General features: G+C 43.8%; 1 protein-coding gene across 1 annotated transcript; it reads left to right on the top strand.

Annotated features, from left to right (window-relative positions):
- The first annotated feature begins 20 nt into the window (after positions 1-20).
- LOC142564214 (golgin subfamily A member 5-like) lies at positions 21-27,961 on the top strand. The gene is made up of 15 exons (XM_075675121.1): positions 21-217; positions 7,068-7,503; positions 9,545-9,835; positions 12,268-12,487; positions 14,325-14,448; positions 15,450-15,546; positions 16,323-16,429; positions 18,075-18,298; positions 20,264-20,369; positions 22,815-22,913; positions 23,861-24,010; positions 25,671-25,746; positions 26,405-26,504; positions 26,917-26,980; positions 27,738-27,961. The coding sequence occupies exons 2-15, from the start codon at positions 7,074-7,076 to the stop codon at positions 27,843-27,845; spliced, it is 2,196 nt and encodes a 731-aa protein (XP_075531236.1). The 5' UTR covers positions 21-217; positions 7,068-7,073; the 3' UTR covers positions 27,846-27,961.
- Positions 27,962-27,964: the final 3 nt, after the last annotated feature.

A 27,964-nucleotide genomic window follows, 5' to 3' on the forward strand; every position in this document is an offset into this window, starting at 1 on the left:
GTGCCTGCTTCTCGGTATCGGAAACTGAACCGAGAGCATTCATCAGAGACTGTGCGGTTGCGGATGACAACTACGTTGCATTAAACAATGTTACCGCTTTATCTCGGCGCGAATATTTCACGATAGTGACGTCGAGTGTTTCTCAGCACAACCGTGTCAAGCGTCGAGGGATCGGGTCAAGGATAACGAAGTCCCCCAACATTCATTTCCCACCCGGGTAAGCGCGACATTTCACCGCACGTCTTGTTTACAGTTCGTCCACGCCTACATTTTCTTGGTTCTCTTGGTCATCGTAATGCAGCGGTGGTTTCTGCTTCGCAGATGGTTGTCGTTGAAGCTTGACGCCGTTTCGTGGACGATCGTGACGGCGGTACATCTTTGAAACCGGTGTCAACACCGCTGTTGATCGGTTAGACGACTTTTCTAAGCTTGTACTAGCTCGGGCAACAGTACTTGTGTTACAGGAAAAAGATGAGTTTGAGCGTCGCGTTCTCGTGAAACACTGCAGAGCAATGACACGTTAGCGTCAAATAGCGTTGACTTTCTGGTGTGTCGGCTGTTCGACATATATACGCGCCCTGTCAACGCTAAAGGAAGTATGTAATTGCGGAATGACACTGTTTGCGCGTGCGCGGGTTCGTGGCAGTTAGCCCATTCATTTGCCAATCGCGTACGTTTAGCGAGAACATTGTTGATACGTACGTGCTATGTGGCGTGCGTTTATTTTGTGTGAAGGCGCCGGTAATGCTTTTACTATACGTATCGTGAACGTCGAGAAATTTAACACTTTCGCATCACGTTCACGACTCGTGTCCGCGACGAACATTTCTTTTTTTTTTTTCGGGCAGATAAAGTTTTTGCAAAAGGCGAAAGGAGAACTTGCTGCGATTACGTCGTTTCACCTAAGTTTACAGCGCGCAGGATTTGTTTGTGCTCTGTGCGTCTGGGAAGTGTTGATTTTTGTTTGCGGTTATGATATCATCCTGTTACTGCCAGATGTTAACCTGGTACTGCGAAAAGTAAATGACCTTGCAAGGATGCAATGGTGGCCACGTTTTTTATTGAAGTAGCAACATTGGCAGTTGCAGTGACGTAGCTATGACGTCATATGTAGTAGTACCATTCTGCCAATCACAGACAAATGACGACATATCCGTAGCATTCAGGGACTGGAGGATAGAATATTTTTAAAACACCCAAGTTCCAAGACTTCAGGGCATATTCAAGAACCTCTGGTGGTCTTACCTAGCCGTCTCGTACAGTTTATAGTACAACTACGCGAAACCAACAGACAAAAATTAACATGTTAACTACAGTGTGGGTCACCGCAGTTATTCCTACCGTACAGCTGTCCTGAGATTTCCTGCAGTGCGAAAGCAACCTCTTTATTAGAAATTAATGGATCAGAAGAGTTGCTTCTGATGTGATGCACCATGGCGCCATCTCTTTGCACCTTGGGAAATTCTGAAAGAGCACAGCTCCCCGGTGACTCACTGGTGGGTCACAACGCAACATGGCAAGTGACCCACTGGTGGGTCTTGATGCATATGAATCGAGACTTCAAGAAGTGCTGTAGCAGTGAATGTGTTAAGCCAAGGAAAGCATTGAAGAAATTAACTGTTTTTCTTTTGATACTAGTAGTAAAGGAATAATAAGGAAAATGAAAATGGACGAAAAGATAACTTGCTGCAGGTGGCAGCCGGATTCACATCTTTCGCATTATGTAGAATGGTACCTCGAACATTACCAGGTGTATCCAGATGCAGTGGCCGGCTTCAGGCGTGGCCGTTCTTCCATAGACAACGTTATCGACTTAGTGACGTACGTCGAGCACCAGAAGTCCTGCAAAAGATTATCTGCTGCCCTATTTCTGGATGTTAAAGGAGCGTACGATAACGTAACGCACGAAGCGATTTTCAACGCGTTAGAGGCAGTAGGACTTGGCGGCAAAGTCTATCTCTGGATAAGTAGCTATCTACATAAGAGATCCTTTTTCGTGCTTACCGAGGATGGCCCGACCTCACAGCATTACAGTAACCGTGGGGTGCCTCAGGGCGGAGTACTCAGCCCAACGCTCTTCAGTCTAACACTCATTGGACTCTCCGACATCCTGCCAGGCACCGTTAGGCTCTCCATCTATGCCGACGACATTTGCATTTGGACGTCGGCTGTGACGCGACTGCAGCTTCGCGCGCGGCTTCAAAAGTCAGCCACTTTAACATCATCCTACCTTAGAGAACAAGGACTTCGTATATCATACGAAAAGTGCGCAGCGGTGGCATTTACCAGGAAATCAATGTCTCCATACATGATATCCGTCGACAGACACATGATCTCGTACAACACGAGTCACAGATTTTTGGGGGTGGTCCTTGATAAAAATCTCTCCTGGACCCCTCATGTGAATTATGTGAAATAGCGCCTGACAGGAATTTGTCATATGTTTAAGTTCCTTGCAGGAAAGACCTGGGGAGTACCAATACACTCTATGCTGCAACTGTACAGGGTCCTCTTTATTGGATTCCTACGGTACAGTCTACCGGTCATGTCCAACACCTGCACAACTAACCTGAATATAATTCAAAGCATCCAAGCCCAAGCCCTCAAGATATGTATCGGTCTACCACGGAGTGCGTCAACGACTGAGGTTATTGCAGTCGCTCAAGATTTCACTATTAAAACGCACATTATCATTGAAACAATGCGTGTGCACATACGACACTTTGCCCGGACCCCTACCCACCACCTAGCAAGTCTCCCAGTAGATAGGCCCCACACGACATTCAGTGCGACTGTCTTCGCGCACTGTGCCTCTTTCAGGTCAGGTTACACACCTGCGGCAAGGCCTTCCATTCCTCCATGGTGTATGCGCCGTACTCAAGTGAACCTTACAATCCCAGGCCTTCAGAAGAAGTCGGACTTGTCATCATCAGCGCTCAAGCAACTAACTTTACTTCTCTTGTACGAGAAATACAGCGACTGCACACACGTCTACACTGATGGATCAACTACATCAACCAGTTCCGGCGGCGCTCTAGTTATACCAGCAATGAGAATAACCAAGCGGTTCAAGACTTCCCATGTCACTACGTCCACAGCTGCAGAGCTCGCGGCTCTCCGCGACGCGCTTCAAGTGATAAACGCTGAAAGTCCAAGAAAATGGGCAGTCTTCTGCGATTCAAGGCCGGCCTTGCAATGTGTGCAGTCGTTTCTCCGACATGGAACACACGATCAGCTCACGTGCGAAATCGCGGAACTTGTTCATCACTTAATAGCAAAAGGACATGATATCTCTTTTCAGTGGATACCAGGTCATTGCGGTATCCTTGGAAATGATGACGCCGATAAGGCAGCTCGGACGTCAAACCAAGAAGACCGCTGCGTCCCCATTCCTCTCTCAAGGACCGACGCCGCGAGGCAACTTGGCATTCTAGCACGCACGATCTCCTTGGCAGAGTGGAACACCGCACATACAAGGCGCACAAGACTGCACAGACTAAACCCGTCACTTCAACTCAAACCTCCAGCGGGTCTACACCGACGTGAAGCGTCTCTTCTGTGTCGGTTATGGCTTGGAGTTGCCTTCACGAATGCCTACTCAGCACTAATTGGCATGACTAATACTCCTGCATGTGATGTTTGCGGATGCGAGGAGAACATTGCCCACTTATTGTGCCATTGTCCACAATTTCAAGCACAAAGACAGTCTTTGTCCAACACATTGAGGAAACTAGACGATCGTCCTCTGAGTGAACAGACCATATTAGAGCACCGTCCCGACCGATCATCGGCTCAGAAGGCAGTGAAGGCACTTTTGTGTTTTCTCAGAACTTCTGGTTTGCTCGAGCGACTCTAACTGAAGTGCTGTCCGTACGCGTATCTACACCTTCTCTCTCCCTTCTTTCTCTTCCCCTTCTCCCATCCCCCAGTGTAGGGTAGCCAACCAGACTATTGACTGGTTAACATCCCTGCCTTTCCTGAATTCTCCTCTCTCTCTCTCTCGCATTATGTAGCTGATGCTCTACCATTGGGCTGTTGTAATAGTAGAAAGTGGACTCCAGTCCACTTTCTACCATAGAATTAATATAACCTACTATAGAGGCAAAGCTCTCCATAGTGCCTATGCATAGAAATTGGTAACAGTAAGGTCGCTGCCATGTTGCTCCTGTGTGCAGGCATGTATGCACAGAAGCCGAGATGCTATTCAGACAAAGTGCGCAATTAATGCGATCCCGAGACTCCCTCAGTATGGTGGTGCCATCTAGTTCAAGCACCTGCAAGCAGACCCTTTCACTCACCGTAAATATTACACCAAAAGTTTTTAAATACCGTCAAATATTTGAGAAAAACATACGGAATGAACTTTGCACATTGTGCATAACTACGTGCTACATGTAAATGCATGCTTTTGCATCATATTTTGATTATTTCTAGCGTTACAAAAAGCAGACGTGGCAACACGGCAGTGTCTTTGCAGTTGCCACTTGTTTCGCTGAGCATTTCCTCTAGAGTTGGTGTACTGACTCTACGCTTTGTACAGTATTTATGCATGTGTACTAGATATAGCCCTAGAAGTGTTAGCCAGCAGCACTTGCAGCCATGGCTGCAGATTTTTCAATGGCAGGTGGCACATGGTACATCAACTAGGGAGCAAGAAGCTTGCCCGTAAGCCCTCCCCATCAAGGCTGCCAAAGTTGAGAACGTCGCTGTGTAATGAGGAAGCAGAATGGGAGAAGTGAAGAGACCTTCCAGTTCCCCGTATTCTTCTTGCTCGTTATATCCTAGGAGTGATGATGATGATGTATTGGGTTTTAGAGCCAAGGGCCCAGGATGACCAAAAAGAGCCGCATCTCAGCTGTAATGTTGGCCAGTGTTGTGTCAGGTGTTACATGCTTACTCCAAGCCAGTCACCAACTCAAAGCGACTGTGTTAAAAAAAAAAAACGCATATATACATATGTGCTGGTGGTGCCATCTCTTGATGGCAGCATAAAACACTGCAGGCACACCTAATGTCTGTGTTTAACATCACAGCCAGCAAAGTACTGTATTGATTATAACAAGCTTGCAAAAGCGCACTACAAACTCTAATAAAGCCCCTTTATATATTATATATATATATATATATACCTACAATTACCTTAAATACCTGCAATTACCTTAGTAGGTACTTTGTAGGCTTACTTTCCGTTGCCTACAAAGTATCTACTAAGGTAATCGCAAATAGAATCAGGAACACATGACTTCTGTCATCCAAAGGACCGGGCAGGATTTCATAAAGGCTACTCAACAGTAGACCATATTCACGCCATCAATCAGGTGATAGAGAAATGTGCGGAATATAACCAACTTTTATATATAGCTTTCATTTATTACGAGAAAGCGTTTGATTCAGTCGAAACTTCAACAGTCGTGGAGGTATTACGGAATCAGGGTGTAGACAAGCCATATGTAAAAATACTGAAAGATATCTACAGCGGCTCCACAGCCACCGTAGTCCTCCATAAAGCATGCAACAAAATCCCTATAAAGAAAGGCGTCAGACAGGGAGATACAGAATAGCACCTCTGCCATGTTCACATCCTGTTAATTTATCAATGTTACCGTATTTACACGATTGTAAGTCGACCCCTTTTTTAAAATTTGAAAGTCTGAAGTTGGGGGGTCGACTTACAATCGAAACCAAAACATGGCCGCGCCAAAAAAAGCGATACAAACAAGAGCTACAACGTAGTTACAATTTTATGTTTGCTCTATGGCCCTACCCATATCTTTTTGCTATCCCGCGTGTTTGTTCGCTTTTCGGAAGGGTTTTTCAACATTTTGAGAGTCTTACAGTGCGTGCAACACTTATGGGGGGGGGGGGGGGGGGGGGGGGTGTCGATAGTTGATGGAAGCGCCGCTGTTTCCATTTGCGGCGGCACCCTCAGAACGGCGGCGCTTGCGGGGGGTATCGGTAGTTCATAGAAGAGCAGACGCCGCTCGCGGGTTTCTCTTTCTCTGTTTAAAGGCATTGGAATTGGTTTGACCAACTTTTTGACGCGTTCCACTTGACTGCCGGCTACGTGCTACTTCTATGCTTCCCCAGTCGTCATGAGTGCTGCAGGCCCACTAATTGTTCGGCACTCGTTCACAGCAGCGTTCAAGGGGGCTGCCATCCTTTACGCCGAAGAAACAAATCACTGCGCAGCGGGCCGCAATTTCGATGTTTCTAAATGGGTGGTGCGAGAGTGGCGACTGCAGCGAAGCGAAATTTTCACCCTGTGACGGCAAGTGACAAATTTCCCACGTGCCGAAGTCTGGACGCTTTCCGGAGCTGTAGGCTAAGCTTGCGGCGTACGTCGCTGAAATGCGTGATCGGTCCCTGCCATTGAAGTGCGACGTGGTCATGAAACAAGCCCGGACCTTCGCCTTAATTTAAAGGTTCTGCTCCGCCGTGAGTACAACGAGTGGCTGGCGGCAGAAGACTGCGAAATTGCGCCAACCGGACCTGTCAAAAGAGCCTCCGTGATGGCTGCGTGTGGTTGGGTGCATTTGGCGTGGGCTGCTGTTCTGCAAGATGTCCTGGTGCGGTCGTTTGCCAAATTTGAAATTTCGCTGGACCACGACGCGCTGTGGGACCGCAGCAACGATGACGATGGCAGCACTAGTGAAGACGAGTAGTCGAGTGACCATGTCAGCTACTAATAAATTTTCGTTATCGAATGCGCCCTCGGGTATGCTCTATTTTTTTTTTTTTCCGGTCAAGCGATATGGGGGGGTCGACTTACATTCGAGTCGACTTACAATCGTGTAAATACGGTACTCTCCACTCCAGCCTTGTGGCTATGGCGTTGTGCAGCTGAGCTCAATGTTGTGGCTTCTATCCTGCCCACAGCGGCTGCATATAAATTGGCGCAATATGCAAAAACGCTTGTGTACTTAGATTTAGGTGCACGTTAAAGAAACCCAGTAGTCAAAATTAAATCGGAGTCCCCCCCCCCCCCCTCCAACTACGGTGTGCCTCACAATGATATTGTTGTTTTGACACGTAATAACCTAGAATTAAATTTTTTCTCCTCTCCACAGGAAGCAATGTCGTGGTTCAGTGACATTGCGAGCCGGGCGGAAGACCTTCTCACCAAGGTCGACCAGACGGCCGCGTCGGCACTTCAGAAACCACTCTTGCCCAATGCCAAGACCAGCTTCATGTCATACACAAAGAGCCCCGGTAGGAGTCCTCAGCCCGAGCCATCCAGTGCCTCTCCGCCAGTGTCTGGCGGGTTCTCGCGAAGCCCAAAGCCGTCCAGAGGCCTCTCCCTAGCTGCAAGCTCAACCAGCATCAAGCCAAAGCGAGTCGAAAAGCAGGCCAGTGATGAGAAGCTGCTGGAATATTTAAACAGCCCAGAGCCTGCGCCACAAGCTCCGAAACGTAGTTCGTCTCAGCTGAAAATTGCCCCAGAATCATTGACCGAAGCAGGAGATGTTGCTGGAGTCGGTGAAAGCTCTTTGTCAAAGGTCGAAGGTAAGAACCCTTTGCCAAAAGGTGCAGTTCTGCTGCTTGTTTGTCCTCACAACTCCTTATTAGGACATTAAGGATGAATATGAAGTTGTGCTGTAGTATTAAATTTTGCTTCTTCAATAGCAAAGCAGACACTCACACCATGAGTAGAGGCTTGGCAAAATGAAAAGCGGGTGACAGTGCCTTTCTGAAGCCTTTGCACCATCTTGTCATGGGTTGTGACTGTCACTGCTTATGCCTAGTTGAGATTGCAGCTTCACTTTTTAAATTTCGGTTAATTGCTTCACATAATGGTCACAATTTTTGAGGAATATGAAATGCATTGTGTTTTAAAGGAACTAGAGGCTCAGCATAGCAAAAACACATATTTTCCACAATAATGGCACACACACACAAAAAGAAAGACATGTTGGCAATGGCACAGGTGGGTTTTCGGTGCATGTTTTTTTTTGCGCATGTCCTATTAGTGGCAAATATGTGGACCAGCTAGGCCAAGAAGTCTTTTTTTTGTCGACCTAGCAAGTTTTGAGAGCTTTTCTTGTGCCAAAACAGCCCAAGTACAAGAAAACACATTTAAATTTGTGATATCATGCTGATGTACTGGGCTGAAGTACTGGGCTATAGTACCAGCACTGATGTACTGGCTCTGAGACACTAGTTTAGCCTTCCCAACTAAGTATTCCCTTTACTATTCCTGCTAGTACTAGTAACCCTTTTTCTGTCAAAAGAACGATATGGGGCCTGTTTGCCAAATATGAGTAGGAGCGTGGTTTAGATATTTACTGATGCTGCGTTTTTTTACTCTTAGTGTAGTTTCTTTTTCTCTCTTTTTTTTCATTCCTGTTTCTCTATGTGTGGTAGCTTGACGCCAACCTGTCGTGCAGCAAGGTGCACGTATTTGTAACTGCTAGCAGTTCACTTTGGACAAGAAGCCCAAATTGATGCCATCCATGGCAGTGGAGCGACGAAGGTCGTGGCTTCGGTGAATGTATTATAATATGGATCCTAATAGTTTGGCTTCTTTTAGTGCACTTATCGTACGTTATTGTACCTGGCATGATAGACCAGTGGCTTTGGCACTCTGCTGCTGAGGTCATGGGTTCAATTCCCTGCTGCCACGGCTGCATTCCAGTGGGAGCAGAAGGCAAAAACACTTGGTTACTTCGATTTAGGTGTGCGCTGAAGAACTGCAGGTGGTCAAAATTAATCCGGAGTTGCATTTTTCATAGCCCATGTGTTGCTGTGGAACATCAGACCCTGCAACTTGATTCGATTTTGATTTGCTTCTAGTAGTTTGGCTTCTTTCAGCATGTTTATTGCGCCTTACTGTAAGTCCTAGACGCTGCGATTTTTGTGAAGCAACTTGAAAAAAATCATAGTAATAGATTTATTGCTGGTTCATGCGATGTGTGGAGGTTAGTAAAGAAAGCTGAATTAACAGCATGGCTGATTCTGTGCTCTTTTAATATATACAGCTTGTTACAAAGACAGTTAGAATGAAATTGACAGCATTAAATAATGATAATAATAATAATAATAATTTTTCAGAGAAATTGTAGTCATAGCGCTGAATTGACACGGACAAGAAAGACGACAGGACTTAGTCTTGTCCGTAGTGCACATCCTGTTGTCTTTCTTGTCCGTGTCAATCCAGCGCTATGACTTTAATTGCTGCACGAACCAACTAGCCCAAAAATCTGCACTCCTGGATTTAGACAGATTACAAGATGTTGGCACCACTGAGCATGCTCTGTACAATACTCCGACCAGGGAGTTGAGGTTAAAGATGATACGTCGCCTGAAGAGACCTTGTTCTTCTGCATTACAGACAGCAGTTTACCAGATGCATCATCCTTGCAACACAAACAATAGTAATGAAAGTTATTCTAGATGTACTCGTACTAGTGAAATGTGACAGTACTCTCCGTGTGCTCAGTACAATGCCAAGACGAAAGAAAAAGAGAGAAAAATTAGATATTTCATGACCCATGCTCTTAATATAATAATGTTTGGCCGTACCTTTCCCACCAAACATTCCTCACAGATGGAACAGTGTCGCAAACGGAAACAGTAATTTTGCCAGAAGCCAGTACGACGACGACAGCCCAAGGGGAAGCAAGTACATCGTTGGCTGCAGACCAAGCAGCCCCAGGTTCGCGGAGAGCTTCGATTCAACACGAGGAACTCCAAACATCTGCACCCTCCATGAGAAGCGATGCGCCCGAAGCGGTACAAGACAGCCTCGCGGAAGAGAACAGAATGCTTCGGAAGGAAGTGTCCACGCTGAACCAAGAGATGGCATCGGTTCTGCAGAGGGTCAAGAATGCTGACGCAGGTAAGTTTTTCTTCCCCCTTGTTTTGCAGGAAAACTCTGCCTGAATGAACCTTGATGGACACCAAGAAACTGTGCACTCAAGTAAAGGTTCATTCATTTGAAGTGTGCAGTGCAGTGCATTGCTAAGAAAACTCGCAGTTAGTATTTGACAGCCAATTACCACTGAATTATACTTAGTTTCATACATAGCTACGAAAGATAAAAAGACTCTCTCACTGCTTGCAGTCATGACCAAAAGTAATGCGCCCAATGTGAAAGAAAGCTATAGGTAGGCATCATGTAATTCGATGTAAAATTAAGCCTCGCGCTTGTATATTGTAGATTTCTGTTAATTAAGCTATGGTTAACTAAATTTTTCGGTTAATTTCACCTCGACAAAAGGTCTGGGTCTGCGCCCATGCATTTCTGTGGGCCCAAACTTGTTATATTGATCCTAAATTGGCCCTCGCCAGATAATTTGAACTTGACCAGTCAACACGCGTACGCATGACCTCTATGGTGAGCACGATAGTGACCCCTTTAGTGGTATGCCTTGGCAGAGTTTAGGGGACATCATTGAACACAACATTTTTTTTATCTTCCCAAAAAACTCCTATTTTTGGCCTGCCCTAGGAAGATTTTCAAGCAATAATGGTAGCTTACAATGATTGGTTATGTTATTTAGTATTTACCTGATTCTAGCACGCACCTATCTTTTTTCCCAAGATGGTTGGGCTGAAAATTGCCTGCACGGTGCCGTCGGATACGAAACGAAAACAGCATTTACAAGGTTCCTATGCTTTACTGCATATTGATGTGTTGTGGCGAAGCTGACTTTAGGAAGTTGGCTGTCATTGTGCAACATATATTGGAACGTTGCCCATTTTCCTGCCAGGAAATTGGGTGTGCATTAAGTTTCTACTTTGTTTACGAGTGTTAATCTCATTTCTACGTTAGTTTTTTACTTCAAACACATAGAAAGCAGGCATGCGTGCATTTGATTTGGGGCATGTTAAAATGGGGCAAATACTGCCAAATGAATTGGCAGTGTGTTTTGGCGTTTTTTGTGCATCTTGTTTAATACGACCCGCCAGATAGTTCGACTAATTTCGCCAGTCCCATCAGGGTCGAATTAATGGAAGTCAACTGTATTGCGAAATATGACGTAGTTATTACATGGGTGACATCGCAGATGGGATCATATTTACCACCGAACGAACGGAGTGATGCACCTATGTGGCTACAGCATCCCGTTCGAGTTCGCAACCGAAACATAATATGTCGCATACCAGAAAAACAGAAGTGCACAAGTAATGCATGATTTGATGTAATCTTGCAACCATAAGTTGCAGTCATAGTACGCAAAGTAGCAATTCTTCAGAATGCACCGCAGATCCCAAACAACAACCCTGCAAAACACATGAAGATGTTTATGGCCTCACTACTAGCGTAACTTCCACAATGTTACCTGCTAAGTATAAAACATAGTACACAAAATGCATGCAGACTATATCCGAAGGCATAGATGTCAGCCTAATGCATCCTGTGAACCATCCTTGACTTTTGATAAAGTAGAAGTGATTCAGTTATGTTGGCTTTATTACCAGCTAGGTGTTCCTTTTAAGTACATATGAGGTCTTTCAATGGACAGAGGAATGCACGTGTTTTGTTGTTCTAAGTCATGATCATTACTGGCAGTAGCCTATGTGAGTCTGCTGTAGTATCAAGTCATCTCCCAGCAACATTGTAGTAGTGCCCCCGTCCTGTATTAGTTAAATTGAATCCTCGACATGAGAATATTCCAGTCTTGCATTTTATGTACTCCTTGGCCACTCTTTACTATAATTTTCTTCCTATGGCATACATTCTGCTACTATACAATAGAGTTTCGGTTATTTGTCCTGTGCAGTGTGTGGCAGGTTTTACTCCACTTTTCCTCTTAATGTATAATGTATAATAGAATATACAAAAAAAAAAGGCTAGAAGGTGCCGATACACCAATGGACCATCACACATATTAGCTACTCATGATCACCCTCAATGTCTACACTTCCACCTTATATATTCTGTATTATTTTACTTTCCACTGCTGATTGCACGGTTCATAGCATTCTTTCCATTTTTTTTTAAATTCTTTTTTTGGTACTATGTGGAAGAATGCTGCGTTCATTTGTGCATTTTACTTCGCATTCGTCTGCGTGTTTTTGCAAACTAATAAAAATTGGAGCACACGTGATGGGTGCTTGCAAAGTTATGGGTGGCAGCTTTCCGATGTCATTAAAAAAAACACATGCAGACTATCTCTCAAACAAATTTAGGATAAAGCCCCGTGTTTCTTGGTCACATCGAGGCACCATGAATCAATGAAGCCCAGAGACAGAAAAATTTTCAGGTCAGTGAACTGTGTCTTGAGACTGAAAGGGGGCACCTCGTTCTTCGGCTCATGTCTGCAGAGAAGCAGCGCCTGCACAACCGCCTCGACCACTGGTCTAGCCAAGTGTCGGCCAGCGACTCGGCATTTCGCGAACTGCAGGCGCGCGAGCGCGACCTCTCGTCGGCCCTGGAGGCCAAGGACTCGCAGCTGGCTGTGCTGCGTGTCCGGCTCCAGGAAGCGGACCAAGAGCTGACCGCCAAGCGGAGACTGGTGGACGACCTAAGAAGCGAAAACCAGAGGTGCGTGTTATATTTTTTTTTTGTAGAATTTCAGAATGTAATAGGGACCCGAAACGTACTGTTGCTGCAGAGAAAAAGCGTTGCTTGCACTGTGCGCGCGTGAGACGCAACTGGAATTAGCGCCAGGCAAGCTCGTGCAAATACAGGAGGCTGCTGTCGCAAAGCTGGATGGCACTATAGTTTCACCCGTTTTGGTTTGTCACCTCTAATTCACTCACCCACGCCAGGCTGCAGTTCTGTTCACCGAAAATCTAGTTTCACCACATTTCTTGCATTTTGAGGTCGTTAAAAGAGTACTGCAGTGGAACAGATGAGGAATTTTCGATTGTTGAGCGAGTTTTTCGCAAATGTACATCAGATATGAGAACATCAACTATTTCTTGCCTAGCAGAGTTGGAAAGTGCCCATCTAACCATTTGAACACATGATGTAAAATTTGGTCAGAAACAATGATAGAAGTGGACTTCTACATGACGGCATTGTGTCACCGAGGGCAAACACCCAGCCATGTAGCTTCCTACTCCTTACACTGAAAAAGTTTGCACATACTGTCAAAATTTGCAGCAGAGGTCCAATCAGAAGTGTCTCAATATGTATGCGACACATTTTAAACATCTGTGTTTTTGCTTTTGGTGTGCTGTCTGGCTGTGTGCAATTCCCCAATGTACAAATCACCTGCCTTGTGAACTCGCCAGCTGCACTTTGTAAATTGCAGTATGTGCTGTAATGTAATTAATTTAGAAGCTCACCAGGAAACATTTGTTAATTTGCCAGGTATGTTTTTCGGTTTCTCATGCAAGTAATGTCAGCCGCATCGAGTAATCAATCTCAATGACTAGAATTATTCTATATCCTACAGGCTATTTTTTAAAATTCTGCGGGGTCTAAAGTAAAAAATAACACCCGGTATTGGTATGTCACCCTTCTCTTTCTTTGCTCCCTCAGTTCCTGGCCTTTGATTGCCAGTCACCTACACCATACTAGCTTCATTTGCTAATATTCATTTAAACTTTCACTCTAATTGTCTGGAGTACCATGTGAAGAGCATTTTGATAGGCTTTTAGAGTCTCATTAATTGCAATAGAAACGTTCTAGTGGCCAGGTACTGCACCAGGAATGCAAATTCCTGCTCTGGCGAAGCAGTGTCTTGCTGAAGCTCAGTGGGCCTCCCTAATTTGGTTGCGCCTGGAACAGCGTAGACCCACTGGCTCTCTTCTTTTCTTTCTTTTTTTTGGGGGGGCCAGTTTCAGATGCCACTTCAAGCGTGAAAATGTTGTGGCTTGAACAAAAATTCGAACTTGGAACCTCGAGTATAAAAAAACCGATGCTCTACCTCTACATGCAGGAGTGCGTTATCTTCTAACGAAATTAAAAGCTAGAAAGTAAGTTGGGTGGGACATGTAATGCATAGGGTAGCTTAATCGGCGGACCATTAGAGTTACAGAATGAGTGCCAAGGGAAGGGAAGCACAGTCTAGGACAACAGAGAACTAGGCCATGTGATGAAATTAGAAAATTTTCAGGCGATAAAGTGGGGTCAGCTGGCGCAAGACAGGAGTGATTGGAGATCACTGGGAGCGGCCTTCATCCTGCAGTGAACATAAATGTTGATGATGATGAAATGATCATTAAAGTCTTTTTTTACTCTCTCTCGCCCAGCGTTTGCGAATGCAACTTGGTAGATTGCATTCCGAATTACTTGGAAAAGCTAACCAATAAAGCTTTGGACTGAGGATTTCTAAGCGTAATGGTGCCTTATAGAACAATAATGTCTTCATTCATTCATTCATTCATTCATTCATTCATTCATTCATTCATTCATTCACACTGTGTTGCAGGCTGACGAGGGACCAAACGGACTTGTCCCAAGTCCAGGGCAAGACTGTCGAAACTTTACGCGACAAGTTGGCTCAGATGGAAGAGGCCCTCCGGAAGGAGCAGGAGAACCACCGGCATGCTCAGGTGCAGAGTCTGGCTTGCAGCTCTGTGGGCACAGGGCGTGCTCGTTACAAAGCCTAATTTGCACTGTTGTTGTGTAATGCAGTTGCACCCATCACAAATAAAATTGTAGCAATGATTTAGCGGTCAATATGAGAGAAATGCGTTCGCATTACGTCGCACCTCTTTGAGGTCCCATATCCATGATTTAAACAGTGTTCGCCACATTGCAACATGTTGTTCAAGGAGCCCACTCGACACATGTTCTACCTCTTCGAGAAGCAAATTGCACCTAACGGTGGTCCAGAGCAGACCACTGTCAATTGCACTATATATATATATATATATGCGTACACATGCATGCCTCTGCTGCATGACCGGCTTCTCACACTTCACACACATACACTTTGACACTCCTAATGCTAACGCATCAATAACCTTCATTAAAACTGATGTTTGTTTTAATTGTGCAGGCCAATATAGGAAAAAAAAAATCGCAGTTGGGAGTATGCAAACAAAATACAAGTTTCATGTTTCCGACAGGCCACCGAAGGGTCTCCTGTTTATATTGATAGCTCGTTGGCAGCTTGCTGTGTCGATATGTGACACGTAAACAACGCTGAGTTATGAACATGCACTTTGCAGTGTTATGCACTCGCATATATGTTCAGAGCCAACCAAATTTTAGACTTTGTTACGTCCATCAAATTGTTGTATCTGTGTTCAATAGATTGAAATTTAACTTTGCGCTGACTATGGAACTAAAATACCGCCAGGAATAAAGAGATCACAGATATCTCTTGGTGAATGGAAGAAAACGTCCTTAATGTCCAGCATCCGTCGTCGTCGTGCTGAATTAAATATATAATGGCGCACAAATGGCATTTGCCATTTGCAGTCCATGTCGTTAAATTCATCCCTGAGACAGACAAGTGTTACCATCCTAGCATACTTTAGCAGTTTTAAAGGTGTGGTGTCATAAAAATCGCCAGCTACATTGCCATTGTCATGTCCTTTTTTTTCAGGCTGAATTTATGCAGAGGCAGCTGAAGATGGAGGAAGAAGTCTCCAACCTGTCTGAGAGCTTGACGCTGGCTCAGAAGCAGCTTGCCGAACATAAGGGTAGGGTGTTCATTCTAATCTCGCAGCTGCATGCATGTGGACATTTGCCGCTTTGTCGACAACTCTGATTTATTTCGTCTTCTAACACCACTGTGCCTGCTTGAGTTGGTTGTGCATGATTAAGTGTGCAACAGTGCGTTTGGAATGGGACGACACTGTCATTGCCCCGCCTGCCCGAATGCGCTCTTTGAAACTTTGTGGCATGTTCCAATATTTTTTAAGCTCTCTCTTTCTTGTGCTACCATTTATCTGTTCCTTCCTGAACTTGTATTTTTCTTTCTTTCATTTTATTTCTTTTTAGATGTTCATTGACAAGGCCCCTTTGGCCCCTTTGGCTCTTTGGCCCCTTTACGTGGGCTGTCATCCTGGCTCAACCTTCATCCCACTTTTCCTTTTTGGAAGCGTAGCAGTCCTCATGCTATTTCTTCTACAAAATCTTGGCCGAGTGTTCATGACTTTTTCGCAATGTCGCCCATCCATCACGTGAACTTGTTCCAAGATCGTATCTTTTCTCATATCTCGGGGCATCAGTTGAATATTAAATGTTTCCATGATATGCTGTCGACGTTATTTCGACGCATGAAATCTTGCATGCAGCACTTTCACATATCTTTAGTCTTTCTGTGCAGTGAAGGTTTGCAGATGTTGTAAGGCTGAGTGTTTTTTTATTATTAGTTCATCCTTGAATGAACAAAAAGAAAGTTAGTTCAGTTCAAAGATTTATTCCTAGCTATTAAATTTGTTAACTGCCCTTTTCTTTTTTGTTTGTAAAACAGCGCATGCAAAGGAGTCTGGCAGCCAAGTGTCTTCGCTACGCAGCAGTTTGGAACTGGCACGCCAAGAACTCGCTGATTACAAGCAGAAAGCACAGAGAATTCTTCAGGTAAGCGGATGCTTGTGAAGAAATTGATTGGCTAACCTTCTCTACCCATGTGCTGCTTTGAGCAATTAAAACCGACAAATCAATCGATTGGTAGATCAGTGAGTCAGTCGGTAAATCAATAAGTCAGTCAATTGACCAATCACTTATTTGATAAATCAGCAAGTCAGGCAATAAACCAATGAGCCATTTGCTAAATTAGTAAGCTAAGGAAAAAGCAGATCAGTGAATGAATCATTTATTAAGGCAATGAAAAAATCTAATCACATTCTGGTGTTATGTACTGCTGAGACATTTATTTTAATTCATTTCACTCTCCAGAGGGTAAGGTTGCAAGATGGCAGACAGTAAACAGGGCAAACTGCGCTGGTGTTAAAAAGTGAGCTGATGATGACGGTTTGTGGTGCTCATTTGAGAGTCGCACACTCCCATTTCTTTGCAGTGAACTGCATGGTCGGTTATGCAATACGAAATTGAGTTACGCAAATGAGAAAAAAAGCTATACAGTAGAATCCTGTGAGAACAAAAAGCTTGAGACAATGAAATTCTCCCCTCAATTAAATATTTTTGTATTCTCAGCAAACGCCCACAGGATTCAATGCATTTTGTATCCCTCAAGAACGAAACATCACTTGACTGCAGTCCCGCATCAACAAAATCTTCCGAAACATTAGATCCCATATTATTTTCCCATGTAATGCTAACACAGTACAAAAACTGTTCAAATGTGTTTTCTCCCCACTTATATTGCATAAAATACCGTCACAGCATGCTTGCAAGGCTCCCACCATTTTTTGTTTACGTAAACGACAAAGCGCTGGAAGCACATGCGTGTGCTGGAGACACATTGTGGCTGCCATCTTGTTTGTTCGTTCTCTTGTTTTAAATGGTATGGCTGTGTCCCTGTACTTACATGTGACAATGGTTTCCTAGCACAGCGCATAATCTGTGGCTCAATGAGAAAAGCACAGCAAGAACAAGTAAATTCACGTCCCACCGATGTGGGTTTGTTTATGGTGTCTGAGATGGCGGCCGCAGAATGGGCTGCTACGCCTCCGGCCATGATTGAGAACTGGGGCCGTATTGCAACCCCAAAAGTGGTTGTCCGAAAATATGTGTCCCCTGCTTCAAGAACCGCTGGTTTCGGTACCACCCAATGGCATCTCATGCAGATTCAGCTTAGTTGGACATAGATTTTTGCGTAAAGGCTGTATTCTCGGTTCATCGTTTTCGGGGTTAAAAGATACAATCACTTTCGCGCTCTGTAACGGATGCATTGGCGCTACAGGCAATAGTGTGCACTAGATGGATGCTGTTGTGTGCACGGAATGCAGTTTCTTGGCGTCCTGTGCAGAGTTATGCAAAATCTCGTGAAAGTGATAGTATCTTCCAAAGAGATACCGCTCCACGGTAGTCCTGCCGTCGCTGACCTACGTATGGGGCACACTTTGTGCTGTCAGCAGTGCATTTCTATAGCCTCAAGCATAGCTTGCCAAGTTAGGTTAACGAAATTTTGGCAGTGAAGCGACGCACACCCTGTCCTGTCTCAATTGGCAACGTGTTTGCGCTTTTCCCACTGATTTCGTCATTGCAGGGTTCAACAGTAGTCCCAACCCCCTTGTTTTTTTGTTCTCTTCTTTGTGAACAGTCAAAGGAGAAGCTGATTGCCAGCCTGAAAGACGCGGCCAATGCGAGTGGGTCGGCTCTGGACGGCTCGGAAGTCGACGGCAGCCGCTTCAACGCTGCCTCCGCAGCCGAGCTGGAGGCCATGACGCAGGAGTGCGAGCACCTCCGTAACGAGTTGAGGAAGACGCAGGCCCATGCAGACTCCCTCTCAGCTGAGCTGCATGAACAAGAGAGCTCCCTGCGCAGGTGAGTAGTGCGACTTCAGCTTTTGATTAGCGGCACCTATATCTATCTGCACCAAAGGCAAGAAAACTCACAAAGAAAGGCGTAAATAATGTGTTGTGGTCACGGCAAGGCAACTGGGCTGGCAACCCTTGTGAAGGGACGACATAGGAAATGTTTATTTCGTCATTGCTTCAAGAAAGCTAAACTACAGCGACTTGTGCAGCATTCTATTTAAAGCCACCTTAGCAAAGAGGGCAAGAAAGAAAGAAAAGAATGACAGTATACTGCACGAGAGTTTCACTTGCTTTCACTGCATGGCTTATGTTTCTGCTATCGTGCGAGGATGCACCTGCGATATCATATAATGCATCATTCTTGGATGTAGTACAGTTAAACCTCGATAGAACAAACTTCAGTATAACGAAATTCTCAATATGACAGAGTAATTAACATTTTATAACTTCATGTCCATAGAACACCATGTATTTAGAACCTCAATATAACAAAGTGTGTTTATACGCTATTTCAATATAACAAAATTTCAGTTGCCGCAAAGTAATATCGCGACAATATCGTTTTTCGTTCACCCATCGTGCGTCATCGTGATGCTGTGAAGTGTAACCGTCAGCGTGACGCTGGCAGTTTATGCTGCATTACACAAATTGAGCTTGATGCTTTCTGCAAGCAAAGAGACAAACATTTTTTTTAAATTTAACAAATAAATTGCCATGTAATTTATGTGCAAATTTCAACTTGAGGTGTGGAATCACGGCAGCAAGGCCTGTGATGCTGTGCAACCATCTTTAGGCCAAAGGTCTCTGCCATCAGCGTTGCTGAAGAGGTGGGGAACAGAGCGGCCGACTTAAGATATGACTTAGATGATTCATGTACTTCTGAATGGAGACTGTCTTTACGAAGATTCGAGCATTGTATGCAGTTATATTGAGGGTTATACGCATGGATTTTTTTTTTTCTTTCTCAGATGTTGTAATTGAGGGCGCAGATTATGTGCAGAAAAATATGTATATACATTCATTTCAAATACTTTAAAAACTTTGCATACTGAAATTTGAGCCGAAGTAAAGATTGAATATTTGCACATGCCTACGAAGGATGCATTGGCAAAAGGGCTTCACAAGGATAATGTACACTTGTGACAATGAATGCTTTGTATGATGGCCTTTTGTTACATGTGACCTCTACATTCACCTTGGTCAGTTGCTGCCACATCACAGACATAAGCTTGGCAGGCTGTAGAGGGGTTGTTTGCTTACAAGCAAACTTATCTATAACACTGTCCGAGCAGCATCCCTGCCCGTAACGGACTTTACCAGACTACTGTACTCATGGGCAACTTTCAGTGACAGTGAAAGGAAAGCTATAAGGGCAGACAATCTGCACATGTGTTATCGGCGCCAAATAGTCCGTCAGCTTTTGATTTCTCGGAGCAGACACTGAATCAACGTAGGTTCCAGGTGCAATGGTTTTGCGCTTGTCAAGACACTGAAGAGGAAAGTAAAAGAATAACAGATTTAATGCTCGGTGGTGTTTTGTCTGATTTGCCTGTTGTAAATGTATTGTTCTTGTCCCACCATTTAGCACTCCTCCAAGAGTTTCATTGTATACCAACAAGCTCAATTTTCAACTCTTCTCTTTGTTTTCTCTTCCCTAGTCTAAACTTAGCCATTGTGGGAAAATCTGGATTTTTTTCAGAAGCGTTCTTGCTTCTGCAGACTTTGCTGCCATAGCTTTCCCTTCATTTTGACAGACAGTTGTCCAAGAATATAGGTTTCGTGTGCACCCTCTCGGCAGTAGCTCGCACCTCTGCATGCTCTTTAATGGGTTGTTTGTGCGGTTGTTTGCCTGGGCTGGCAGGGTATTCCTCCTGCAAATCGCTGTTCAATGTTGTTTCCTCTCTTCTCTTACTGTTGCTGTTTTTGGCATCACTGACGAAAGTACGTCTCCACCTCTTCTTCCATCGGAAAGGGAGCTGGAGTCCTCGCAGGAGCAGCAGCGAGACCTCCTGAAGGAGCTCAAACAGGAACGACATCAGCGCCAGGAGGCAGACCTTGAGGCCCGGCAGGCGACAGAAGTGAGTGCAGTTACTTCGGAGGCTGCTGACGGTTTTCAAGCGACACAATTACAGAGTTACAGAATGGGTGCCAAGAGAAGGAAGGCACGTTTGAGGACAGCGGAGAACTAGGTGGTGTGCTGACATTAAGAAATTCACTGGCATAAAATGGGGTCAGCTAGCACATGACAGTGTTGTATTGATATATCTGGGAGAGGCCTTCATCGTGCAGTGAGCATAGACTGATGATGATGACAATTTTTGAATGATCGCCACTGGCGGGCTAGGCAACATACTGAATTGAAGCACTGTCAGAGCTGTGTAGACCGCAGGCACATACTGGTGAGAACTCGGCCGAGTCCGTAGCAAAAATCCGTAATGAAATCCATATGTAAAAGTCCGTAATTCATCACAAAAGTTGCAGTGAAGCTGAAAGTATCTAACGGCCATCACGTGAACTTCATACTTGGCTGACCTCTTAAAATTCTCCAGCATCACCGAAGGACTGTGTTTGGAAATCATTGCAAGGTTTTGTGGGTTCATTCCCAGGCGGCACTGTTCTCAAGTCCTACTTGCAGTTTGCATGCATTTTCTGAAGTCTTTTGTGGGCCTAGATGTGGATGGTGGTGTGCAGTGGTAATTACCGTATTTACTCAGTTCTAATGTACCTTCGATCGTTACGTGCACCCGGTTTTTATGCTTGAGAAAATGTAAATGCAAAGCCTCACCTCACCCCACATTTTTTGTACAAGTTTTCATGGTAAGAGAGAGAGGGCGTAATGGCGATTTCTCACTTGATTTATTGCATAGAGTTAGTATACTAACTCTTGCGAAAAAGCTGGGTGAAAGAAAGTGGCAACTCTAATTTTTGTAACGCTACAAATATCCAAAATATGATGCAAAAACAAGCATTTACCTTGTAGCACGTAGATATAAAAAATGTGTAAAGTTCACTCCAAATATTTTTCAGTAAAATCCAATGGCTATTTATAAAATGTTGATGTAAAACTTACAGTATGTGAAAGAATGCGTTTGCAGGCGTCTGAACCAGATGGCACCACCGTACTGATGGAGACTTGTAAGTCTCGTCTGAACCTCGTCTCGTCATCTGCGCCTGCGTGCCTGCACAGAGTAGCAACATGGCGGTGCCCTTGCGGTTATTTATTTCAATCCATAAGCGCTATGGGTAGCTTTTCTTCTAGCGTTTGTTATATTAACTCTATGATTTATTGTATCTCAGCTGTAGTACACTGAGAACCGCTCACTGTCACTGTCAGAGGCCTCGTTACCGCTAGCAACCGCTAAGAGCGTCTTCAGTGACATCTATGACATTTGGGATGGCGCATTTCTTGAGGGGATACTGAAGAGAAAAAAATCTTTGGGCTGTATTAGCAAATTAACCTTGTACAATGAAAAAAAAAAAACCCCACCTCACTGTGAGAAGGGGCTTGGTATGTCAGAAAACACGCAAATATGAAATGAGTAGCAACATGACATTGCCTTGGAAATTTCTGCACCAAGTCCCCGTGGTGTCACAGATTTTGACTGCATCTGTTTGAGCCTAATTAATTTTTTATAGACAAAAATGGACTACATTGTATTCTAAAAATGGCAAAGAACACGTTTCAAGAACTCTTATGAGGCCTGAATGGCTGAAAAAAAAAAAAGAACTTTAAAGTCTGGCACATCACACTGACGTGCTGGTGTTTTCGAAGCACGAAATTAAAAAAATAAAACTGATCTTCATTTAATTTTATAATGTAATAAACGTATTGCCATGAAATTATTGAATATAGAGTTTTGAAAGAACATACAGTCGAGTGCCTCTACAACGAAGTGACCTGTGTTACAAAGGAATATAATTCTGTCCCGGTTCTATTGTGAGCTGTGCGGTGCGCGACCTCTACAACCAAGTGACCTGCATAGTGAAATGAATTTTGGAGGCCCCGAACACTTTGTTACAGAGGCGTTAGACTGTACTTACCTCACTAGGGCTGAAGTTCAGTCTAGTTGGTTACTCATGATCGTGAAATACTAGCACGTGAAAAACCAGAGATAAGCAGAAGAGACATACACAGTGCTATGTATGCCTCTTCTACGCTCTGGTATTTAATAGTACTTTAGCTGTCTAAACTGAGTTTTGCTTCCCTTAAGTGTCTCTTTAAATGCAATGCGGACTGTGGCAGCTTAGCTATAGTTAAGCTTAGTCAAGCTATAGTTAACCAACTTAAGGAGCGGGCACTAACATAATGTAGCCACTGCAGCAACGTTCGGATTGCATTGGATTGTGGAAGCTTTATGATAGCCTGTCACTATAGTATTTATTTTGTACTTGAATTTGAAACGGCCGTAATCGTTTAGTAAACTTTTCCAGAGAGAAGGATATGCAATAGAATCGAGTAATTATAACGTAAATGCGGAGCCCTGTTACTCATGCCACTGCAAACCCGCTTCCCAACATTACAGGAGATCACGTTCCTGAAAGAAGAGCTCCGACGCAGCAAAGAAGCCCTGCAGCAGAGGCTCAGCGAGCGCGAATCGGAGCTGGAAAAGCTACGGAAACAGGCTGGTTTCTTTTCTAATTTTTTTTTTTACTTTTCACTGCCATGTTAATTATGGCAGACTGACTGCAAGATTTTCATTTATGTCACTTTGGAACATGTTACCATTTGATTTAAACTCCTGTACATTACACTCTTTCTATTGACATCATAAAATTAAAATTATTGGATTATCTATCAATTTGTTATCTTTGTCTTCTTATTTATGCTTCCTTTCTTTAACCAAGCTGTATTTATTGTCACTGATTGCTGTAATGTTTGTGTATACATTGTATATTGTTGTGTACTGCTTATTTGCCTGCTGGCTATTGTACTGATCTACTCGATGTCCCCTGACAGTTTTCACTATGGGAGATCCCAATCGCGCACTTCTCCTGTATTAATACATTTATATGTTACCGGTTAACAAACTCGAACTTGAAACAGTGGTTATGAGGTAGGAAGCAGGCCAATTTCATTTGTTTGCTCAGGCATGACACATAAAGAAAGAATGACAGATCAAATCATGCAATGAATGAATGTTTGATGTTTAATGGCGCAAGGGCCAGGTGTGGAAAGAGCGCCATGCATAGTTTCATGCAAACACTGATCCACGGCCTCACTGTGATCCAATAATTGCATTGGGCTCTGATGTACATTCATGATCCTTGATATTTGTACGAAACTTCTTCTATGGGTTTTCTGTGGATATTCAGAAATTTGACAACCCGTTAGGGTTGTCAAATTTCTTTGACGTTTTTTGCTGCTCCTAGGAGATAAAAATTAACAAGGCTTTTGCTTAATTCAAATCTGCATACCTTGTGCACACTTGTTGCGACTTGTACTTTCATGAAATGTTTAGAAAAAATAAACAATAGGTATAAAAGCCACTAAAAAAGAATTCCCAAGACATTAAACATGGAAGGCACATTTTCACATTCACACTACATTGCGTTTGTACTGCCATCGCAGATTATGACCAAGTCCATGAGCTCAACTAGTGAGGAAGAGCTGGAGGCCAGGCTACATGCTCTCACCGAGAGCCTCATCCAGAAGCAGACCCTGGTCGAAGCCCTGAGCACCGAGAAGAACTCGCTCGTTCTCCAGCTGGAAAGACTCGAGGTAATAACCGTGCATCCTCTCCTGGTCAAATACTGGGGGGTCTTCTTTCTATTTGACATTTGAAGAAATCACATGAAGCATATCCCTTTTATGTGCTATGCTCACACATGTGCATGCGAAGGTGGTGCATCAAAAGCAAAAGCAGTTATGAATATGGCGATAATTAAAATGTGTCGCATGCGTCTAGAAACACTTTTGATTGGACGTGCACGTGCTGCAAATTTTAATGCGTAAAGTGTTTGGGTAAAGTTATAGTGTTAACCTAGATAACTGGGTGTTTGCTCTCGGTGTCAGTATATTGTGTTGCGGGTTCCCTTTGTTCATTGTTTTTCACAGTGTTCTACATCAGGCATACTTTTCAATTGGCTGGATAGGTGACTTCCAAGTGTTGTGCACGTAGAATAGTTGATGTCCTCGGATGTGACGTTACTTTAGAGAGTTCTTCCATGGAGTCCACATTCAGTAAAATTTGGAGAACTCGCTGAAGATTTTAAAAATTTCTAATGCATACTGCAGCTGTATGTTTTTCATGATTCTGAAGGTGGAAGAAATTTGGTGAAAGTAAACTTTTAGACCACAGAAATAATTCGTGCCTGAAAAGGATACATTGCAATTTGGCCTGTTCGGGTAGACTTCTTGCACGACCAGTCATAACGTCCAGGTAGCTAATTAAAAAATAATTTATCCAGTTTTAATTATTCACTTTAGGGTACATGTTTCAATCGCAAAGGTAAAGCCAATCAGTGCACTCCTAATCTTGTCCTCCATAGGTTCCACTGAGTAGAACACATTAAAAGGAATGTTCCACCTATTGTGTGTAACACGTGTGAAATTAATGTCCTTGAGCATTGGCTTTTCATTAGGTGGAGCTTGTTGCCTCTCCTAATGTTGTTCCACACAGGTTAGTTACACTAAGGAACATATAAATGAATAACTACAAAGTTAATTTGTAGATCCTCTTTAGTTTGCCACCTGGATATTGCGATTTGTTGTGCTGGTAGCACTCATCTATCTGTTCAGGTAATTAGTCCACTTGAACAGACCAAATTGCACTGTGTGCTCCATGCAACTTTTGAAGATTCTGTTCAAACTAACAAAACATAAGATATAGTCAAAACTCGTTATAATCTGGCTTGAAAATGCCTTTGTTATATCCAGTATTTGTTATAAGCATCTCTTTGTTTTTGACTGACATCGTTAAGAAATATTTTCTATTTACTTTGCTTTATCTATTATTCTTATATCGAACTGTAATAATGAACCGGTGATATTATAACATACTGGGCCTCTGTTCACGAAACTTTACCTATGTGAGCATTGTGTTTAAATCAGTAAAAAAATTTATATCTTGTGCATGACTTTAGAGTATGTCAGCATTGTTTGAATGAGAGTTTTGCAAAACTTGCATAATCAGAGTAAAGAATTTAACACAAGCTGTAAATTCGCATTAGTTGTGTTGCACCAGTGTCAATATAAGTCGGCTGAATGGAATGTGTAGTTGCTGTTTTAATCTAAAAAAAGAGAAGTTAACTTCGCACCTCTCTATGTAACCTGTGGCAGAAGTGGGCTGCTGAGGATGATTGCCTTTCATAGTTTTGGTCAATGACTGATCTCCTTCATCGTGTAACTGAAACTGATGCAGTGTTTTGTCACCCAACAGCGTCAGCTGAAGGAATCTCAGACTCACAGCTCCAAACCACACACAGCAATAGCCGGATTTGGACAGCCGGATGAGTGTAAGTAAAAAAAAAAACTCGTGCATAAGAGCCTAGTACAGTGTCATTCACTGCTAAAGGGAACACCAGATTGGTATTTTTGGACCGACTGCAGCGGAGTTTTGACACGAAAGCTTCAGTAATAATTATTCGCCATCATAGGCCAACTTAACGCATAACATCAGGCGCTTTCTTCCTGCGATGACTATATGTTAAAGTTATGGTTTATGAATACTAATTAGGTGTTCCGTTTGAGAGTGTATTGTACTTTACACATAGCTTATCATCTTGCCTCCATACCCCATTTTGAATAATCTGAGACAGTCGTTGTGCAGACTACACAATAGCCGCATACCACAGGCGACGAGACATGGCGTGTATACCGCACGACAGCATGCATTGGCATGCAGATTTGGGTGTAACGTGTTTGCATGCAGATGTGAACGTAACGAACGACGGAAAACGAACATGCAGCATAGTTAGCCGTGTTCCGTTTGCTCGACCAAACGTTTATCTCGCTGCAAATGACTCACAAGCTTTTGTGTCCTCCCAATGCTGTTGTCCTTTCAGCCGATGAGTCGGGTGAGTGATTCCTACCACCCACACTCTAGATGTGGCTCGACAATGTTGAGAGTTCTGGCTGGGGTTGTTAAGGCGTCTCGCACATCTCTCGCAACAGATCCCAGGGCGCGGCTTCCAGGAATGTTTGTCGAATCTCCCTTCGATGGCACCGTGACCCGGAAGGTCAAGAGGGCGTATGGAGTCATCGACTCCCTGAGGCAAGTTGTGGGACCTCTGTACCTGCACTCATGACATTTCCCTGTGTTAGAATGGCAAAAGAATGTTATAAAAGAGACACCAGACCAGCGCCTTGGTGCCACTGTAGACCGTAGTAACTATTATTCCACTTGGCTTTTGATGGCTTGTTGCTGTGACTTGTCACTGTGCTTAAATTTTTTACAATGGTAGCCTTATATGTAGCCCGAAGCCAGGTAAGAGAACAGCTTTCCCCCTTTTAACTGCCCTGACGATCTGTTTCTGGGGGTTTATTGTTTTTTGCTGTTCTGCCTTTAAACAGTGTATGCATGGGATATAGCTATTGTGACTATCTAGTTTGCTTTGGTATAATTGCATTGTTTGTCTAATAATAATGACAATCTTCGTTGCCCTTTTCCCTTTCCCTTTTAACAGCGTACGTGCCGGATTATTTCTAAGGCGCTACCCACTAGCCCGAATATTCATCCTCATCTACATGGTAAGAAAGGATTTACACAGAGGCAATAGAGTTCAGTCTTGCTTTGCTGTTTAGCTTTGAGCATTTACTGTGTTCCCCAAAAATATGGGTAACTGGTACTCTAGCAGTCCAGTTGATAACGGGTGGTTTTCATTAGACTAACAGAATGGGTGCCTAGTGAAGGGTCATTAGCTGTGTAGTTGTGCTTTTAATTCTATGCAACACCTTGATATTTACAGCACGGAAGCAGCTGCAATACCATAGAGCCGCTATTTCAGAATGTTTGCAAAATTCCCAGAGCTGTCTTTTAAAAGAGTGCAGTAACGTGTTGGTCACGTACACTTTGCAAAGCCTACAACTCTATAAAATGGGGTTTTAGGTGCCAAAACCATGGTCTGATTGTGAGGCATGTCGTAGTGGGGGACTTCCGATTAATTTTGACCACGTTGGGTACTCTAATGTGCGCCTCTGTCTAAGTACGTGAGCGTCCTTGCTTTCTGCCCTCATCGAAATGTGGCCAATGCGACACCAAGCTCAACAGTGCAACGTCATAACTGCTACGCTACTGCGGTGAGTAAACGCTACGACTCTGAATTTCAGTCTGTGGTTCTCAGAATTTGTGCAAAATTTTACCGTTCTTAACTGGTGCCAGTATATAAACTTGCTCATTTTACAAGGACGTGGATCCCAAGGCTAGTAGAGCAATATACATCACATAATGTGACGCTTGTTGAATGCCTGACAGTCGCGCACATGTTTCTATTTTGCGCTACCACAGGGCCTTATGCACTTCTGGGTCATGATCGTGTTGCTGACCTACGAGCCGGAGATCCACGGTCCACACATCAAGCAGACGGCGAATGCAGTCTCCAAGAACCTTACCTGACCGTGGGCAGCCAAGTCTTCCCTGTACATTGTGTTTATACGACGTGCACTTCTTTTTCTTAAGGCTCTCAATTTAGAAATAAATGTTGAGGGGGCAACGGGATGTTCGTTAACTAATGA

The sequence above is a fragment of the Dermacentor variabilis genome, chromosome 11, assembly GCF_050947875.1.
Source record: "Dermacentor variabilis isolate Ectoservices chromosome 11, ASM5094787v1, whole genome shotgun sequence".
Taxonomy (NCBI): domain Eukaryota; kingdom Metazoa; phylum Arthropoda; class Arachnida; order Ixodida; family Ixodidae; genus Dermacentor; species Dermacentor variabilis.

Coding starts and splice junctions, on each gene's coding strand:
- LOC142564214 (XM_075675121.1), top strand. CDS start 7,074: ATGTCGTGGTTCAGTGACATTGCGAGCCGGGCGGAAGACCTTCTCACC. Junction 24,011..25,670: donor TCCAGCTGGAAAGACTCGAG/GTAATAACCGTG, acceptor GTCACCCAACAG/CGTCAGCTGAAGGAATCTCA. Junction 26,981..27,737: donor TATTCATCCTCATCTACATG/GTAAGAAAGGAT, acceptor GCGCTACCACAG/GGCCTTATGCACTTCTGGGT.